General features: G+C 44.4%; 1 protein-coding gene across 1 annotated transcript in view; it reads left to right on the top strand.

The window, feature by feature from the left end:
• The window catches only part of LOC139551127 (3',5'-cyclic-AMP phosphodiesterase 4B-like), a 150,734-nt gene that overhangs the window by 25,900 nt on the left and 104,616 nt on the right, over positions 1 to 20,218 (top strand). Inside the window, exon 2 of the mRNA XM_071362531.1 lies at positions 8,868 to 9,002. Coding sequence (XP_071218632.1) covers positions 8,961 to 9,002 — 42 coding nt within the window. The 5' untranslated portion in view covers positions 8,868 to 8,960. The remainder of the gene's footprint in view (positions 1 to 8,867; positions 9,003 to 20,218) is intronic.

Raw genomic sequence — 20,218 nt, 5'->3', positions numbered from 1 at the left:
AAACATAAACAATTAATAAACATGCACCCATGGAACGGTCGTTAAGACACGAACAGCTTACAGACGGTAGGCAATTAAGGTCACAGTTATGAAAACTTAGGACACTAAAGAGGCCTTTCTACTGACTCTGAAAAACACCAAAAGAAAGATGCCCAGGGTCCCTGCTCATCTGCGTGAACATGCCTTAGGCATGCTGCAAGGAGGCATGAGGACTGCAGATGTGGCCAGGGCAAGAAATTGCAATGTTGGTACTGTGAGACGCCTAAGATGGCGCTACAGGGAGACAGGACGGACAGCTGATCGTCCTCGCAGTGGCAGACCACGTGTAACAACACCTGCACGGGATCGGTACATCCAATCATCACACCTGCGGAACAAGTACAGGATGGCAACAACAGCTGCCCGAGTTACACCAGGAACACACAATCGCTCCATCAGTGCTCAGACTGTCCACAACACGCTGATAGAGGCTGGACTGTGGGCTTGTAGGCCTGTTGTAAGGCAGGTCCTCACCAGACATCACCTGCAACAACGTTGGCTATGGGCACAAACCCACTGTCGCTGGACCAGACAGAACTGGCAAAAAGTGCTCTTCTCTGACTGGTCGCGGTTTTGTCTCACCAGGGGTGATGGTCAGATTCGCGTTTATCATTGAAGGAATGAGCGTTACACCGAGGCCTGTGCTCTGGATCAGGATCGATTTGGAAGTGGAAGGTCCATCATGGTCTGGGGCGGTGTGTCACAGCATCATCGGACTGAGCTTATTGTCATTGCAGGGAATCTCAACGCTGTGCGTTACAGGGAAAGCATCCTCCTCCCTCATGTGGTACCCTTCCTGCAGGCTCATCCTGACATGACCCTCCAGCATGACAATGCCACCAGCTATACTGTTTGTTCTGTGCGTGATTTCCTGCAAGTCAGGAATGTCAGTGTTCTTCCATGGCCAGCGAAGAGCCTGGATCTCAATCCCATTGAACACGTCTGGGACTTGTTGGATCGGACGGTGAGGGCCATTCCTCCCAAAAATGTCCGGGAACTTGCAGGTGCCTTGGTGGAAGAGTGGGGAAACATCTCACATCAAGAACTGGCTAATCTGGTGCAGTCCAAATATTGTATTTTCAGCCGTTTGAAGCTGGTGTACAAAACCGAAAGTAAAACATGCAACAACAAAAAACAAGAACGGGAAGCATAGAAATAGCGCACATAGAACAGATATTGCTTCCTAGACTTGCTTTCAATGAGAATGACCGATCTTTAACTCACATTTGTATGTGAATTTGGTTGGGTCGCCCAAAAATATACATATTGCAGCTTTAAGGAAGATGTTTGTTCCTCTCAAGTTCTTGGCTCTCTCCAGAACAGCCATCTTGTCCTTGAACCTTAGGAACTTGACCACTAACCTGGGTCTGTCAACTGGGCTGATTACAGGTTTTCCAGACCTGTGGGCACTCCACCTCAATCTTCCTATGATCCATCTGCAGCTTTTCAGTCCCTGTGGAAATCTAATATGGGGTTAAATACATATTAAAAAATGTACAGTTGAAGTCGGAAGTTTACATACACTTAGATTAGAGTCATTCAAATAAATTTTTCAACCACTCCACAAATTTCTTGTGAACAAACTATAGTTTTGGCAAGTCGGTTAGGACATCTACTTTGTGCATGACACAGGTAATTTTTCCAACATTTGTTTACAGACAGATTATTTCACTGTATCACAATTCCAGTGGGTCAGAAGTTTACATACACTAAGTTGACTGTGCCTTTAAACAGCTTGAAAAATTCCAGAAAATGTCATGACTTTAGAAGCTTCTGATAGGCTAATTGACATCATTTGAGTCAATTGGAGGTGTACCTGTGAATGTATTTCAAGGCTACCTTCAAACTCAGTGCCTCTTTGCTTGACATCATGGGAAAATCAAAAGAAATCAGCCAAGACCTCAGGAAAAAAAATTGTAGACCTCCACAAGTCTGGTTCATCCTTGTGGGCAATTTCCAATTTCCAAACGCCTGAAGGTACCACGTTCATCTGTACAAACAATAGTATGGACACCATGGGACCATGCAGCTGTCATACCGCTCAGGAAGGAGACGCGTTCTGTCTCCTAGAGATGAGCGTACTTTGGTGTGAAAAGTGCAAATCAATCCCAGAACAACAGCAAAGGACCTTGTGAAGATGCTCGAGGAATCAGGTACAAAAGTATCTATATCCACAGTAAAACGAGTCCTATATCAACAGAACCTGAAAGGCCACTCAGCAAGGAAGAAGCCACTGCTCCAAAACCGCCATAAAACTATGGTTTGCAACTGCACATGGGAACAAAGATCAGACTTTTTGGAGAAATGTCCTCTGGTCTGATGAAACAAAAATAGAACTGTTTGGCCATAATGACCATCGTTATGTTTGGAGAAAAAAGGGGAAGGCTTGCAAGCCGAAGAACACCATCCCAACCGTGAAGCACAGGGGTGGCAGCATCATGTTGTGGGGGTGCTTTGCTGCAGGAGGGCCTGGTGCACTTCACAGAATAAATGGCATCATGAGGGAAGGAAAATTATGTGGATATATTGAATCAACATCTCAAGACATCAGTCAGGAAGTTTAAGCTTGGTCGCAAATGGGTCTTCCAAATGGACAATGACTCCAAGCATACTTCCAAAGTTGTGGAAAAATGGCTTAAGGACAACAAAGTCAAGGTATTGGAGTGGCCATCACAAAGCCCTGATCTCAATCCTATAGAAAATTTGTGGGCAGAACTGAAAAAGCCAGTAGGCCTACAAACCTGACTCAGTTACACCAGCTCTGTCAGGAGGAATGGGCCAAAATTCACCCAACTTATTGTGGGTTACCCGAAACGTTTGATCCAAGGTAAACAATTTTAAAGCAATGCTACCAAATACTAATTGAGTGTATGTAAACTTCTGACCAACTGGGAATGTGATGAAAGAAATAAAAGCTGAAATAAATCATTCTCTCTACTATTATTCTGACATTACATTCTTAAAATAAAGTGGTGATCCTAACTGACCTAAGACAGGGAATTTTTACTAGGATTAAATGTCAGGAATTGTGAAAAATTGAGTTTAAATGTTTTTGGCTAAGGTGTATGTAAACTTCCGACTTCAACTGTATGTATGTGTGTGTCCTGATCTTTCTTATATCTCTCAGATATAGCATAGACACTTCAGGGGGGACTATCTGTTGTTCCATGTAGTGAATCTGATATTCAATGCATTTGTATAGCTTAATAGCAGTAAGGCCAAATCAGATGTTTCAACAAATAATTTTGTTATATTTTTGGGGGATACTTCAAGGGGTCTTAAAATTCAAAATCAAATAGCAAAATTATCCTTGGTATGACCTTAAATCCATTCCATATACACTACATGACCAAAATAATGTGGACACCTGCTTGTCGAACATATCATTGCATTAATATGGAGTTGGTCCACCCTTTTTTGCTGTAACAGCCTCCACTAGATGTTGGAACATTGCTGCGGGGACTTGCTTCCATTCAGCCACAAGAGCGTTAGTGAGGTCGGGCACTGATGTTGGGCGATTAGGCCTGGCTTGCAGTCGGCGTTCCAGTTCATCCCAAAGTTGTTCGATGGCGTTGAGGTCAGGGCTCTGTGCAGGCAAGTCAAGTTCTTCCACACCGATTTAACCATTTCTGTATGGACCTCGCTTTGGAAGTTGGAAGCACAGAATCGTCTAGAATGTCATTGTTCTTTGTAGCATTAAGATGTCCTTTCACTGGAACTAAGGGGCCTATCCCGAACCATGAAAAACAGCCCCAGGCCATTATTCCTCTTCCACCAAACTTTACAGTTGGCACAATGCATTGGGGCAAGTAGTGTTCTCCTGGCATCCCCCAAATCCAATTTAGTCCGTTGGACCGCCAGATAGTAAACCGTGATTCATCACTCCAGAGTACGCGTTTCCACTGCTCCAGAGTCCATTGGCGGAAAGCTTTACACCTCTCCAGCTGACGCTTGGCATTGCGCATGGTGATCTTAATGACAAAGCGAAAACAGGATTTTGACATTTTGCAAATGTATTACAAATAAAATATAGAAATACCTTATTTACATAAGTATTCAGACCCTTTGCTATGAGACTCACAATTGAGCTCAGGTGCATTCTTTTTCCATTGATCATCCTTGAGATGTTTCTACAACTTGATTGGAGTCCACCTGTGGTAAATTCAATTGAATGGACATGATTTGGAAAGGCACACACCTGTCTATATAAGGTCCCACAGTTGACCTTATATATAAGGTCCCCCAAGAATACAGTGGCCTCCATCATTCTGACATGGAAGAAGTTTGGAACCGCCTAGACTCTTCCTAGAGCTGGCCGCCCGGCCAAACTGAGCAATCGGGGAAAACAGCCGTGTTCAGGGAGGTAACCAAGAATCCGATGGTGACTATGACAGAGCTCTAGAGATCCTCTGTGGAGATGGGAGAAACTCCCAGAAGAACAACCATCTCTGCAGAAATCTACCAATCAGGCCTTTATGGTAGTGGCCAGATGGAAGCAACTCCTCAGGAAAAGGCACATGACAGCCACTTTGAGTTTTGCTTTGAGTTTTGAGACTCTCAGACCATGAGAAACAAGATTCTCTGGTCTGATGAAACCAATATTTAACTATTTGGCCTGAATGCCAAGCGTCACGTCTGGAGGAAACCTGTCAATCTCCCAATGGTGAAGCATGGTGGTGGCAGCATCATATTGTGGGGATGTTTTTCAGCGGTAGGGCCTTGGAGACTAGTCAGGATCGAGGCAAAGATGAATGGAGCAAAGTACAGAGAGTTCCTTGATGAAAACCTGCTCCAGAGCACTCAGGATCTCAGACTGGGGTGAAGGTTCACCTTCCAACAGGACAATGACCCTAAGCACACAGCCAAGACAATGCAGGAGTGGCTTCGGGACAAGACTCTGAATGTCCTTGAGTGGCCCAGTCAGATCCCGGACTTGAACCCGATCGAACATCTCTGGAGAGACCTGAAAATAGCTGTGCAGCAATGCTTCCCATCCAACCTGACAGAGCTCGAGAGGATCTGCATAGAGGAGTAAGAAACTCCCCAAATACAGGTGTGCCAAACTTGTAGCGTCATACTCAAGAAGACTCAAGGCTGTAATCACTGCCAAATGTGCTTCAACAAAGTACTGAGTAAAGGATCTAAATACTTATGTAAATGTGATATTTCAAGGGGTCTGAAAACTTTCTGAATGTGTAGCTTAGTATTAACCCCCCCCCCCCCCCCCCCGGCTTAGATAGGGCTTAGACTCTCATGGGTTAACCAATGGCTGTGCTATTTAGGGCAGTTCAGAAGGAGAGTCAAAGGTTTCTTCCACAAATTATTTTTGATTAGGCCTAGTCCAAAACATGCACAGGACTAGCCTGTAGCCTATGTTCAGTTTGAGGAGAGAGTGAAGATGAAGTGGATAGCTTGTTACTATTATAATAGATTGTTTTTAATACAATGTTGTAACCCATTTTGTATTTATCAGAGTTATTGACCTCACAGTAAGCCAGATTCCAGTAACTTACTGTACATTGTGGTGCTGAAAATTGAATTGCATGAATAGAATAGCATGAAATGTTTATAAAAGCCAATTATTTCACGAACCTGCAAATATGATGATATTATGTAATGCTTTTACTATAAAGGGGATCTTTCCGGGCCCTACTTGTCTACGGTGGTCTGTGAACCCACAACCTTCTGGCCCGCAGCCCTGTGCGCAATCAAAGTTCCTGTGTTGCCATGTCATGGTTACAGGATGAAGAGTAGTTTTTAAAACTGTCTAACAAGTGGTCAGTAACTTTTAAAAAGTCTCTGCTATCCACTTTGTTTTAATTACTATTTTGTGTTTAGGGGAAGGTTACTTGTTTGTTTTCAAGTGTTCAGGGAGGGTTTAGGTACTGTAATTGTATTTTTCTGAAGGGAGGGCCATCCATTTTCATTTCAGAGAGGTCCGATATTCTCCATATAACCCTTATTATAAATAACGTTCACTCCCTTAGTTGAGTCCATCATTATTTGAACAAAGCTCTTGAAGCTATTTTCCTGCTGTTATAACTGCTTCTATAAAGCTTTTTTTTTGTTTAAAAGATCCTTCACCTGTGATAGAGAAACACTGTTCTCCGTTACTCCCACCGGCTTTGGTTTTGGATGTCATGGTAGCAACGTAGGCTAACGCTGGTACTCCACGCAGTTCTAGACAGGGCAGGTTGCAGGGCAGATGGAAACAGAGACAAACAGCAGGGATTTAGACAGACACGAGCCCAGGACAATCCGACGTCTCAGGCACAAGGGTTAATCTGGTCGCATGCTGTGTTAAAGCTTTCAGGAAACCTTGATAACTAGTTAGCAGCTCTTCAGACTTTTGGTTGGCAGGATCCCTGGACAGATAGTAGTGGTCCCAGCAACTGATGCTAACTGCTTGATGGGATCCAAATTCAAAAGGTAGCTGGAAACCAAACTTTTTCAATCGAGCACTTTTAAGGACACTATCTACCAGTGTCCTAGCGAGCTACCGGTGTCGTCGTCTTCTTTGGATTTTGTGGCGGTCGGCAACCAACTTTAAAGGTGTATTACTGCCAACTACTGGACTGGAGTGTTGCCCCACCGCAATTGTCGCATAATGTATTTCGCCGACCCCAAAAATATCCCACCTTGTTCAGCGTATTTTGTTTTGGCGACGTTGTGAAATTGTACCGACACATTTTTCCATATGGCCTGTCGTGTGTTTATGCATCAGGTCATTCATCCACATGAAATGGTTGGATGAAAACCTGGTTAGTGAGACAGTCCTAAAATAAAATAAACATAAAAGATACACTTTCTCAGAGTAAGCCATTAGCCATTGGTGCTAAAGCACCTCAGCCAGAGTGGCATCTTTATGTCATGTCAGAACTCAGGGTAAATCCCCAGGCTACTTATTACACTGAGAACCGAACCCAGCAGTTCTCCTATAAAACTGTGTAAGGAGGAGGATGCAGCAAGCCCCCAGAGCCTGTTCTCTTTCAGGTCAGCTTCTTTGGAGAGGAATGATCTGCGCCTAGACCCTTAAAAAACGATAGAGGATGAGGATCTGGCCATTCGTCTACCAAACGGCATTGACATGTAACCTCTATTCTTCTAACCTCCTCTATTCTTGTCTGGTTGTTGTTTGTTTATGTAGATTTTCCCCGTAGGTTTTATTCATAGACCATCGGATGATCATCCGTGATTATTTGTAGCATAACCATTTGGCGTTGGAAAGGCGAAAAGAGGGGATATTGTTATGGGGGGGGGGGGGGGGAACATGACAGCTTAGCATTTGGAAAAGATTTGTCTAAGATGTTTTTTCCAGTACACTGTTAGCATTGAACAGTGTAGCATTGAATGCAGTTAAAATAAACTGCTTGGGGCCTCCCGAGTGGCGCAGTGGTCTAAGGCACTGCATTAGAGTGCTAGAGTCGTCACTACAGACCCGGGTTCGATCCCCGGGCTGTATCACAACCGGCCGTGATCGGGAGTCCCATAGGGTGGCGCACAATTGGCCCATCGTTGTCCGGGTTAGGGGAGGGTTTGAACGGGGGGGCTTTACTTTGCTCATCGCGCTCTAGCAACTCCTTGTGGTGGGCCGGGCGCCTGCAGGCTGACTGCGGTCGTCAGTTGAATGGTGTTTCCTCCGGCACATTAGTGCGGCTGGCTTCCGGGTTAAGAAGCGCAGTTTGGAGGGTCATGTCTTGGAGGACAAATGACTCAACCTTCGCCTCCTGAGCCCATTGGGGAGTTGCAGCGATGAGATCGAGATTGGGGAGCAAAAGGTGGTAAACAAAATTACTGCTTGTATGAGCAGTAATTCTTGGGGTGTATTTGGACCATGACAGTTCATTGGTAATGTGGACAAAAAGGAACTTGAACTTCCAAATTACTTACCTCAACAATAGCCTTGGAGTAACAGACAAACCAACTTACTTTATACACTTTTTGTCAGCGTCATCACTATGACACAAATTCTGCAAAAATCCATAATGGTGTCAGATATTGACTGGGTCTTTTTGTCAAAAAGATGTCCCAACCATTCCTGATTTATTATTGAGCTCATTCGCAGCCCCCAGCTGAAACCCTGTAGAACAGAGAATACAGACCGGATGTACTGTACAGTACAAGACCTTCAGGCAGAGTGTGTTACTGTACAAAATCGATTGCTATCTCTCAATTAAATGGCACTATTTAACCTTTAAACCTACTTCAGTGAATCACTAACCCTTTTATTTTCTAAATGATTCTGACCATAAACAGCAGTGCTCCCAAAGCTATTACAGAGAGATGCAAGAGGCAAATCTCGTTCAGAGATACTGGAAAGCAGGGATGGGCAACTGACCAAATTTAGCTTAGGGCCCCCAAAAGGCTAGGGCTGTGCGGGTATTGACGTGGGTACGCAGACCCACGAGCCTCTGTGGCCCTTCACGATGAGTTCCGATTTTTTTGTGGCCCCCACCCCCATCAAAGTTGCCCATCCCTGCTGTAAAGCATTTGTGCATGTGCTCTGGTGTTCACCCTACTCTCAAGCAATATGATAGCTGTGTGACATCAAATTCCTAGAAGAGTAGCCTCTTGCTTCGTGCTATCTTTGTGTCGGACGTCTTCCTGCTACTTATGATAATGTCATCACTGAATCTGTGATAACACTGTTATCACTGTTGTTAGAATGCACAATTCTCTGTCAGCTGAACCCACTCCAATTATCCAACAAGAGAATATTCCACAAAATGTCTGTGTCATGCCAAAACCGATGACGGTGTGTGATTATCTCATTTAATTTTCATGCTTTTTTTCTCTCAATCCATCCCTTTCTTCCTCTCCAATGCTAGGTGTGCTGGTGGAGGCCCCAGTGAAGGAGGGATAGAGGATAAGTGTATAAAAGAAGAGCGAAAGTGTCTGACTGACTGACGTGGTGACCGAGGATGAAGAAGAGCAGGAGTGTGTTAGCGGTGACACCAGGCGATGTGAGTACATTAGCTGCATCGCTCGGAAAACAGCACTAGGTCTGGGAATCATGTCGGATTTTCTTGGCCACTTCGAAAGGGGAAAAACATTTTGGGGGGGTACTCTTCAGACAGACAATTCTCCCAACAAATCACGAGTTTGGGTCGGAAAACATTAGATGCGGACACAGTGCGGACTCGGATAGCTAGGCAAAAGGCCGCGTTCATGTCATGTTGGAAACTCGGGACCTCTGATTTAAAATGATCGTAAGTTATTTGCGTAGAGCTTTCTATAGGTTGTGTCTGATACCTCCCAAGTGGGAAACTTGGGAACTATGAGTAACCAAGTCGGAAATGAGTCTTGAGTTTCTGATTTTCCCACGTGACATGAATGCGGCATTAGAGCCAGTCAGTGGTTGTAAGCTTGTAACGTTAACATTAGCTGTCAAACTACCCTCCTGTGAAATACACTGAAAATATCTATTGAGGGAGGCAACCCGTCTGTCTAAAGAGAATACAACATCGCCAGAACACACCTCACTTATTATTCACACCTTGTTTTAACAGTATCTTTCCATTCAGGCGGTGTAGCAGTTTGCTTTAGCTTACTAGTCATTGTTTGGCAACAATGTAGTGTTTTATCTATTCATTACTTGGATAATAATTTACCCCACTGCGTGAAATTACATTAGTTTCCCTCTCAAATGGCAACAAAACCCAGTGTGGTAGTTTTAGCCAGCTAGTACAGGAAGTCCTCCCATATTGGTAGCCAAACACATAAAAATGAAGAGTACCTAAATTAGGACGTCATAACACACTCTTCTAACACATATGTTGTATGTAAGTATTTCATAAATACTTACATACAACATATGTAGCTAAATAAGGTCTTTTAACAAATCCTTAAGCGGTACATAAGCATTTTATAAATAATGTATTCACGACTTAAGCATAGCTTCCCCTAGCCTATTGGGTGTGCCGCCTATGATCCTCTAACCTTTCAGTACTAACAGAAATAGAGGAAGGTACTGTCTGGGAGGCGGTGAGTCATGAGCAGATGACTGTCCAGAAACAGAGGGGTGTCCGACAGTGCACACTGCAGAGAAAGAGAGTGATGGAGGGAGAGGGAGAGGGAAAAAAAGAGGGGGAGGTTAGGGAAAGAAAGAGATATGGACAGAGGGTGTCAAAGGGAGAGCGAGAACGAGAGAGAGAGAGAGACGGAGGGGCGAGGAAGAGAAGGGAAGAAGGAGGGAGGGAGTGAGAAAAGGAGGGGGACCAAGAGTGTGCACAAGAGAGAGACGGAGAGAGAAAGGCCCATCTGTTTCTCCTCACTCCTCAGATGGAAGAAAGCTCTGTGTTTATTATCAGATGGGCAGGCCAGCTCATTTTGTTTCACAGTTTCCAGAAAGACCATTTTGAATCAGGCAACTCCCAGGGCCACTCGGCTCTCCTAGGTATTCTCGAGGCACCGTCAGCTCTTATAGTTCTGAACCGCCCATCATTTTCTATGTCCTTGGGTAATTGTTTGCCACCCAGTAGATAATTGCACTCACTTGGTGTTCCAGGTCTGAATTAGTCCCTTATTAGAAGGAGAGGATGAAAACCAGACGTGTTTCAGCCCTCCAGGACCGACATTAAACAGCCCTCAGCTAGATGGAAATTCACAAAAGTGGAAAAGTTATTTGCATTCGACAGAACAAGTTGGCATAAGCAGCAGAAACAGACCGGCACTTATGCAAATAACTTCCCCTTTTGTGAATTTCCATCTAGCAGAGGGCGGTTTTAATGTTTAAAAAACAGAAATGTTCCGCAATTGAACAGCCCTAGCTTATCTGCATCTCTCTGTACTGTATACAGCCTTAAAGGCAATTTATGCTGGCTCCAGAAATGCGATTCGGAGGCTCCGTACGGAGGGTGTAACGCAATTGCGGAGCCTCCGGAGGCTTGGAGAGGCCAAATCGAGCTTCGTACCGCATCATTGTGCGCCGCCCACATCTTGTAACAAGGCGGAGGGCTCCGTATAGCTCCTCATTGACATGATTGGTTGACAGTAGGTTGGGGTTCAGGAGGTCCTGTATAAACACAAAGTCACTTTCTTGACAACTTGCTTCACGACATCTCTGCTCCACAAAGTGCAAGAAGTATGAATGCCCTGACTTCTGCAGAGGCCGTAGAGCAGTACATGCTGTACGGCCACTGCGGCTGTCAGATTGACCATATGTAATCTGTATACTAGTTATATCTGTTATGTTTATGACTGACATGCTCCTTCACACAGCAGCATACAGTTTTGACACAGTTTTCAATAATTGATGTCAACAGCCTTACATTAACTATTTCAGTGAATAATACAGCAGTTAATGGGCCTAGCACATCATGTTCCTGGGGCCTGGTTAAGTGATTATGCCACTGTTAGTTACGTTACTAAATCATCTACGATTTAAGAGCTAAGACATTGGGCTTAATTCAGACAAACACACATGCGGTATTTAGTCAGTAGCGCATATTTTCTTATGTTCCTCAACCACCTAACACAGTAAGACATTGGGCTCAATTCAGTCAACTCCACACACATTGCGTTGTCCACATGTCATATAAAATCACACAATATAATCTTAATTCTGTCATTCTGACAGAGGGACAATTCTAGGTGAGTTTTCTGGCAAGATTGTAAAACTTTTATCATCTCCTTATAAAAATGTAAATGTTTATAAGTCTGTTTATTTACATTTGTAACTCGTTTCAGGAAACTAGGCATATGTCGTGGGTCACTACTTCACAGGAAAGCCATTTGAATGTAAACATTTTTAAAAATCAAAATGCATGTTTTGGCAGAAATGCCTTCTGGAACATGTGAACTTTCATGTGGCTTAATAACAAACTTGTATGCCATCGGTAAATACGAATAAAATGGTTCAATTCCGAGCCCAGCCTTTCTGTCTATTCGAGCTGGTCAGTCTGTGTTGGTAATCCTGTTGAACGCGGCTTTTTTAAATAAAATGTATTGTGTAATGGAGCTGCATAAGTGTTGATCTCCACTTTCTGGAGGATCGAGTTTTGAAATCAGTGGAATTAGAATATGATAGCTAAAGAGATGGAGAAAATACTTGTCTCCGGATTACATCTTCAAACTAAGAGCAACCATGGCATGGCATCCGTAACAGGTAGACTCGTCCATCATGCATGATGATGTAAACGGGTAAGATAGTCTAGCTAGCTACATTTTCAGATATAACATGTTTTGACAGAAAGTGGTTTAATTTCAAGCTATACTGTGTACTGTTAGCTAGCTGAGGTTAACTGGCTGGCTCCCTAGCTAACGTTATGTGTATGATATTATTCGTATCCCAGAGCCCTTTGCTTGGCTAGTTAGAGCCTAATGTTAGCTAGCTGGCTGGCTCGCCAGCGTTACGTGAATTATGTTATTATTCGTATCCCAGAGCCGTTTACTTGACTAGTTAGAGCCTAATGTTAGCTAGCTGGCTGGCTCGCTAGCTAACATTACGTGTATGATGTTACTATTCGTATCTCGGAGCCGTTTGCTTTGCTAGTTAGAGCCCAATATTAGATAGCTAACATTGAACCTGTTGGTTAGCTTCCACTACCAGCAGATTCATGCAAGGCATAGTAACGTCATAAATTGGCACTATGCTCATTGTTGTTTAACTAGCTAACGTTAGCTGGCTAGCTCACTAGCTAATGTTACATGACGTGTATGATCTTACACGTTGTTTACCTAGCAAGGTTCATTGTTTACCTAGCTAGCTAGCTACATGTCTTAAGCTAAAGTGTACTGTTAGCTTGCTAGCTAACGTTAGCTGGCTGGCTCCCTAGCTAACGTTACGTGTATGATGTTATTATTCGTATCCCAGAGCCATTTGCTTGGCTAGTTAGAGTCTAATGTTAGCTAGCTAACATTGAACCTTGTTGGTTAGCTCCCAGCAGATTCATGCAGGGTAGTAATGAAATGATTTGTCACAATGTTCATTGTTGTTTAACCTGCTGGCTCGCTAGCTAACGTTACGTGACGTGTATGATCTTACACACGTTGTTTACCTAGCTAGGTTCATTGTAGCTAGCTAGCTAGGTAAACATGTCTTAACAACAGACTCCACTTCGGGTGCGTTCGTAAATTCAGTCTAAGTATGCCAGAGCGCAGAATAACTGATGAATTTACGAACGTACAACACCCGTTGAATATGGCCGGTGTCAGTAAACGTCGGCAAAAAAGTGTGGCTCTTTTCATGTTATCCAGAGGTAAGCAAAACATCGGCTGGACCGTCAAGTGTGTGCTCTGAACACTCCGAGAGCGAAACAAGATGGGTGGGGCTAAAGCTTAAGAGGGTGTGAACGATGCTGAATGGGTGTAGACAAAGTAGAGCTCTTCACTAGGAACCAAAACATTCAAGGACATTTTCTCAAAACTGAGTTTACAAGTTTATCAACTTTCAAAGCAGAATTACTTTCCCATTGTTCCTCAAATGCAGTGTATGAAATACCATTTTGTAGCTCTGAGTCTCTAATTTTATCCAATGTAAAAATAAAAATAAATCAAATTTTGCTACATAAAACCAATTTGAGCCGGTCGGTCACATTTTACAACAATGAACTACCTCATTGATGCTATCACAATATGCTAATGCTAATCAATATGTCTATTAAAGGTTTGGATAAAAAATGAATAATTTGCTCATTATTTGAAAGGAAGATTAAGCACAATACAGAAAGATGAAATAACATCCCCTACTGAAGTTAAGGCAGTGAAAGATACAGTAAAAGCCTTGGTTTCATGCATGTTAACATCAGAAGGCTCCTTCCTAAGTTTGTTTTATTCACTGCTTTAGCACACTCCGCCAACCCTGATATACTACCCGTGTCTGAATCCTGGCTTAGGAAGGCCACCAAAAATTCTGAAATGTCCATCCCCAACTACAACATTTTCCACCAAGATAGAACTGCAAAGGGGGCGGAGTTGCAATCTACTGCAGAGATAGCCTGCAGAGTTCTGTCTTACTATCCAGGTCTGTGCCCAAACAGTTCGAGCTTCTACACTTAAAAATCCACCTTTCCAGAAATAAGTCTCTCACTGTTGCCGCTTGTTATAGACCCCCCTCAGCCCCCAGCTGTGCCCTGGACACCATATGTGAATTGATTGCCCCCCTTTTACCTTCAGCGTTCATACTGTTAGGTGACCAACACTGGGATATGCTTAACACCCCGGCCGTCCTACAATCTAAGCTAGATGCCCTCAATCTCACAAAAATGATCAAGGAACCTACCAGGTACAACCCTAAATCCGTAAACACGGGCACCCTCATATATATCATCCTGACCAACCTGCCCTCTAAATACACCTCTGCTGTCTTCAACCAGGATCTCAGTGATCACTGCCTCATTGCCTGCGTCCGTAATGGGTCCGCAGTCAAACGACCACCTCTGATCCCTGTCAAATGCTCCCTAAAACACTTCAGCGAGTAGGCCTTTCTAATCGACCTGGCCCCAGGTATCCTGGATATTGACCTCACCCCGACAGTAGAGGATGCCTGGTTATTCTTTCCTCACCATCTTAAATAAGCATGCCCCTTTCAAAAAATGTATAACTAAGAACAGATATAGCCCTTGGTTCACTCCAGACCTGACTGCCCTTGACCAGCACAAAAACATCCTGTGGCGGACTGCATTAGCATCAAATAGCCCCCGCGATATGCAACTTTTCATGGAAGTTAGGAACCAATATACACAGAAAGTTAGGAAAGCAAAGGCTAGCTTTTTCAAAGGCTAGCTTTTTCCATTTCGAATCCCACCGTACCTTCTCTGCTATGCAATCTGGTTTCCGAGCTGGTCATGGGTGCACCTCAGCCACGCTCAAGGTCCTAAACGATATCATAACCGCCATCGATAAAAGACAGTACTGTGCAGCCATCGACCTGGCCAAGGCTTTCGACTCTGTCAATCACCGCATTCTTATCGGCAGACACAACAACCTTGGTTTCTCAAATGACTGCCTCGCCTGGTTCACCAACTACTTCTCAGACAGGGTTCAGTGTGCCAAATCTGAGGGCCTGTTGTCCGGACCTCTGGCAGTCTCTATGGGGGTGCCACAGTGTTCAATTCTCGGGCTGACTCTTTTCTCTGTATATATCAATGATGTTGCTCTTGCTGCTGGTGATTCTCTGATCCACGCAGACGACACCATTCTGTATACTTCTGGCCCTTATTTGGACACTGTGTTAACAAACCTCCAGACGAGCTTCAATGCCCTACAACACTCCTTCCGTGGCCTCCAACTGCTCTTAAATGCTAGTAAAACGAAATGCATGTTCTTCAACCGATCGCTGCCCACACCTGCCTGCCCGACTAGCATCACTACTCTGGATGGTTCTGACGTAGAATATGTGGACAACTACAAATACCTAGGTGTCTGATTAGACTGTAAACTCTCCTTCCACTCACATTAAGCATCCCCAATCCAAAATTAAATCTAGAATCGGCTTCCTATTTCGCAACAAAGGGTCCTTCACTCATGCTGCTAAACATACCCTTGTAAAACTGACTATCCTACCGATCCTTGACTTCGGCGATGTCATTTACAAACTAGCCTCCAACACTCTACTCAGCAAATTGGATGCAGTCTATCACAGTGCCATCTGTTTTGTCACCAAAGCCCCATATACTATCCACCACTGCGACCTGTATGTTCTCGTTGGTTGGCCCTCGCTTCATATTCGTCGCCAAGCCCGCTGGCTCCAGGTCATCTAAGTCTATGCTAGGTAAAGCCTCACTGGTAACCATAGCAACACCACCCGTAGCAAGCTCTCCAGCAGGTATATTTCACTGGTCATCCCCAAAGCCAACTCCTTGTTTGGCCGCCTTTCCTTCCAGTTCTCTGCTGCCAATGACTGGAACGAATTGCAAAAATCACTGAAGCTGGAGACCAATATCTCCCTCAGTAACTTTAAGCATCAGCTGTCATAGCAGCTTACCGATCGCTGCACCTGTACACAGCCCATCTGTAAATAGCCCACCCACCCAACTACCACACCCTCTTATTTTTGCTCTTTTGCACCCCAGTATCTCTACTTGCACATCATCATCTGCACATCTATCACTCCAGTGTTAATAACTTCTGGCGCCGACAGAGATGGCCGCCTCGCTTCGCGTTCCTAGGAAACTATGCAGTATTTTGTTTTTTTATGTGTTATTTCTTACATTGTTACCCCAGGTAATCTTAGGTTTTATTACATACAGTCGGGAGGAACTATTGGATATAAGAGCAACGTCAACTCACCAACATTACGACCAGGAATACGACTTTCCCGAAGCGGATACTCTGTTTGGCCTACCACCCACGACAATGGATCGATCGGATCCCAGCCGGCGACCCAAAACAACGACGCCATAGAAGGGGCAGACAGAGCGGTCTTCTGGTCAGGCTCCGTAGACGGGCACATCGCGCACCGCTCCCGAGCATACTACTCGCCAATGTCCAGTCTCTTGACAACAAGGTAGACAAAATCCGAGCAAGGGTAGCATTCCAGAGAGACATCCGAGACTGTAACATTCTTTGTTTCACGGAAACATGGCTCACTCGAGACACGCTATCTGAGTCGGTACAGCCACCTGGTTTCTTCACGCATCGCGCTGACAGAAACAAGCATCTCTCTGGTAAGAAGAAGGGCGGGGGTGTATGCCTTATGATTAACGAGATGTGCTGTGATCATAACAACATACAGGAACCCAAGTCCTTTTGTTCACCTGACTTAGAATTCCTCACAATCAAATGCCGACCGCATTATCTACCAAGAGAATTCTCTTCGATCATAATCACACTTGTGTATATTCTCCCCCAAGCAGACACATCGACGGCCCTGAAATAACTTTATTGGACTCAATGTAAACTGGAAACCACATATCCTGAGGCTGCATTTATTGTAGCCGGGGATTTTAACAAGGCTAATCTGAAAACAAGGCTCCCCAAATTCTATCAGCATATCAATTGTGCTACCAGAGCTGGTAAAATCCTGGATCATTGTTATTCTAACTTCTGCGACGCATATAAGGCCCACCCCCGCCCTCCCTTCGGAAAAGCTGACCACGACTCCATTTTGTTGCTCCCTGCCTATAGACAGAACCTAAAACAGGAAGCTCCCGCGCTCAGGTCTGTTCAATGCTGGTCCTACCAATCGGATTCCACGCTTCAAGATTGCTTCGATCACGTGGACTGGGAAAATGTTCCGCATTGCGGCGAACAACATTGACGAATACGCTGATTCGGTGTGCGAGTTTATTTGCAAGTGCATGGATTGATGGCAGCATTCGCGCAAAACTGAACGCGTTTAATCAGGGCAAGGTGACCGGAAACATGACCGAATACAAACAGTGTAGCTATTCCCTCCGCAAGGCAATCAAACAAGCTAAGCGTCAGTACAGAGACAAAGTGGAGTCGCAATTCAACGGCTCAGACACGAGAGGTATGTGGCAGGGTCTACAGTCAATCACGGACTACAAAAGAAAAACCAGCCCCGTCGCGGATCACGATACCTTGCTCCCAGACAGACTAAACAACTTTTTTGCTCGCTTTGAGGACAATACAGTGCCACTGACACGGCCCGCTACCAAAACCTGCGGGCTCTCCTTCACTGTAGCCAACGTGAGTAAAACATTTAAACGTGTTAACCCTCGCAAGGCTGCAGGCCCAGACGGCATCCCCGGCCGCGTCCTCAGAGCATGCGCAGACCAGCTGGCTGGTGTGTTTACAGACATATTCAACCAATCCTTATCCCAGTCTGCTGTCCCCACATGCTTCAAGAGGGCCAGCATTGTTCCTGTTCCCAAGAAAGCGAAGGTAACTGAGCTAAATGACTACCGCCCTGTAGCACTCACTTCCGTCATCATGAAGTGCTTTGAGAGACTAGTCAAGGACCATATCACCTCCACCCTACCTTACACCCTAGACCCACTCCAATTTGCTTACCGCCCCTGCTTTGCTTTCTGGCCAGGTTACAGTTGTACATGAGAACTTGTTCTCAACTGGCCTACCTGGTTAAATAAAGGTGAAATAAAATAAAAAGTTCATTTGGAAAGTATTCAGACACTTTGACTTTTCTTATTATGTAAAATAAATACTAATCCCCATCAATCTACACACAATACCCCATATTGACAAAGTGAAAACAGAAATACGTTATTTACATAAGTATTCAGACCCCTTGCTATGAGACTCGAAATTGAGCTCAGGTGCATCCTGTTTCCATTGATCATCCTTGTTTCTACAACTTGATTCACCTGTGGTAAATTCAATTGGTTGGACATGATTTGGAAAGCCACACACCTGTCTATATAAGGTCCCACAGTTGACAGTACAAGTCAGAGCAAAAACCAAGCCATGAGGTCGAAGGAATTGCCCGTAGAGCTTCGAAACAGGATTGTGTCGGGGCACAGATCTGGGGAAGGGTACCAACACATTTCTGCAGCATTGAAGGTCCCCAAGAACAAAGTGGCCTCCATCATTCTTAAATGGAAGGAGTTTGAAATCACAAAGACTCTTCCTAGAGCTGGCCGCACGGCCAAACTCAGCAATCGGGGGAGAAGGGCCTTGGTCAGGGAGGTGACCAAGAACTCTATGGTCACTCTAACAAAGCTCCAGAGTTCCTCTGTGGAGATGGAAGAACCTTCCAGAAGTACAACCATCTCTGCAGCACTCCACCAATCAGGCCTTTATGGTAGTGGCCTGACGGAAGCCACTCCTCAGTAAAAAGCACATGACAGCCCACTTAGAGTATTTCAAGGGGCACCTAAAGGACTCTGACCATGAGAAACAAGATTCTCTGGTCTGATGAAACCAAGATTGAACTCTTTGGCCTGAATGCCAAGCGTCACATCTGGAGGAAACTTGGCACCATCCCTACAGTGAAGCATGGGTGTGGCAGCATCATGCTGTAGGTATGTTTTTCAGCGGCAGGGACTGGGAGACTAGTCAGGATCGAGGAAAAGATTAACAGAGCAAAGTACAGAGGTCCTTGATGAAAACCTGCTTAAGACCTCAGACTGGGGCAATGGTTCACCTTCCAACAGGACAATGACACTAAGCACACAGCCAAGAGTGGCCCAGCCAGAGCCCGAACTTGAACCCGATCAAACATTTCTGGAGAGACCTGAAAATAGCAGTGAAGCGACGCTCCCCATCCAACCTGACAGAGCTCGAGAGGATCTGCAGAGAAGAATGGGAGAAACTCAAATACAGGTGTGCCAAGCTTGTGGCGTTATACCTAAGAAGACTCAAGGCTGTAATCGCTGCCAAAGGTGCTTCAACAAAGTACTGAGTAAAGGGTCTGAATACTTATGTAAATGGCATATTGACAGGGTTTTTTCTTCTAAAAACCTGTTTTTGCTTTGTCATTATGGGTTATTGTGTGTAGATTAATTAACGGGATAAAAAAAAATAAAAAAAATGTTGTTGTGGAAAGTCTACACAGGGGACTCTCGAAGTCAATCTTAAATGAATCATTCTTTATTATCAGTGCGCTGGAGAGGTTCCAACCAACTCAAGGCACCAAGTACACATGTCGATCGGGAGTTTCACCGAGGCTCAGTTCTCTCAGTTCTCTTATATACTGCTTACACAGACATATTTGCATGATTTACATTCATCATAATTCATCATTAACGTTGGCTTCTGCATGTGACTGACCAATACCTCACGAGACTTCCTCTCTCCAGGTTGAGACCTTGAAACTGAGACACCTCTGTTCCCTTAGCAATGTTCTGGGCGTACTGCCAAGTTGCTTATTAATGATAGTGAGGATTCCTCCATACACGATCAGTCGGTCACCTGCATTAACTTTTACAATTGGTTATTAGAACGCAGCTTTGATTTGATACACAAACAATATTTTCGCTCGCATTCCCTCCTTATCATTCTGTGATAATTATCATAAAATGTTAAGGTAAGCATTAGATTATAGCTTCTATCAAAGGAGGTTCTATCAAAATATGTTTATTAAAGTGAAATGAACATATAAAACCAGACACTTCATCCTTTCAAACCCTTCACGCTGGGTTTTACAATCTAAAATACACACAAATACACTGTAGACTCAGAGGTGACTAAATCTCTCAATGTTGAACCATTGTTTACATCGGTCTTACCACAATCGGGTTGCAGTGACATCTGTTCTGCACCAACTGTCCCTGAGACTAGTCAAAACATAAAATCAGTTGTTTTAACAAATCCGCAA

Source organism: Salvelinus alpinus, chromosome 23 (assembly GCF_045679555.1).
Source record: "Salvelinus alpinus chromosome 23, SLU_Salpinus.1, whole genome shotgun sequence".
Lineage (NCBI taxonomy): Eukaryota > Metazoa > Chordata > Actinopteri > Salmoniformes > Salmonidae > Salvelinus > Salvelinus alpinus.
The sequence above is the reverse complement of the archived record's forward strand: the minus strand, read 5'-3'. Positions and strand labels throughout refer to the sequence as shown.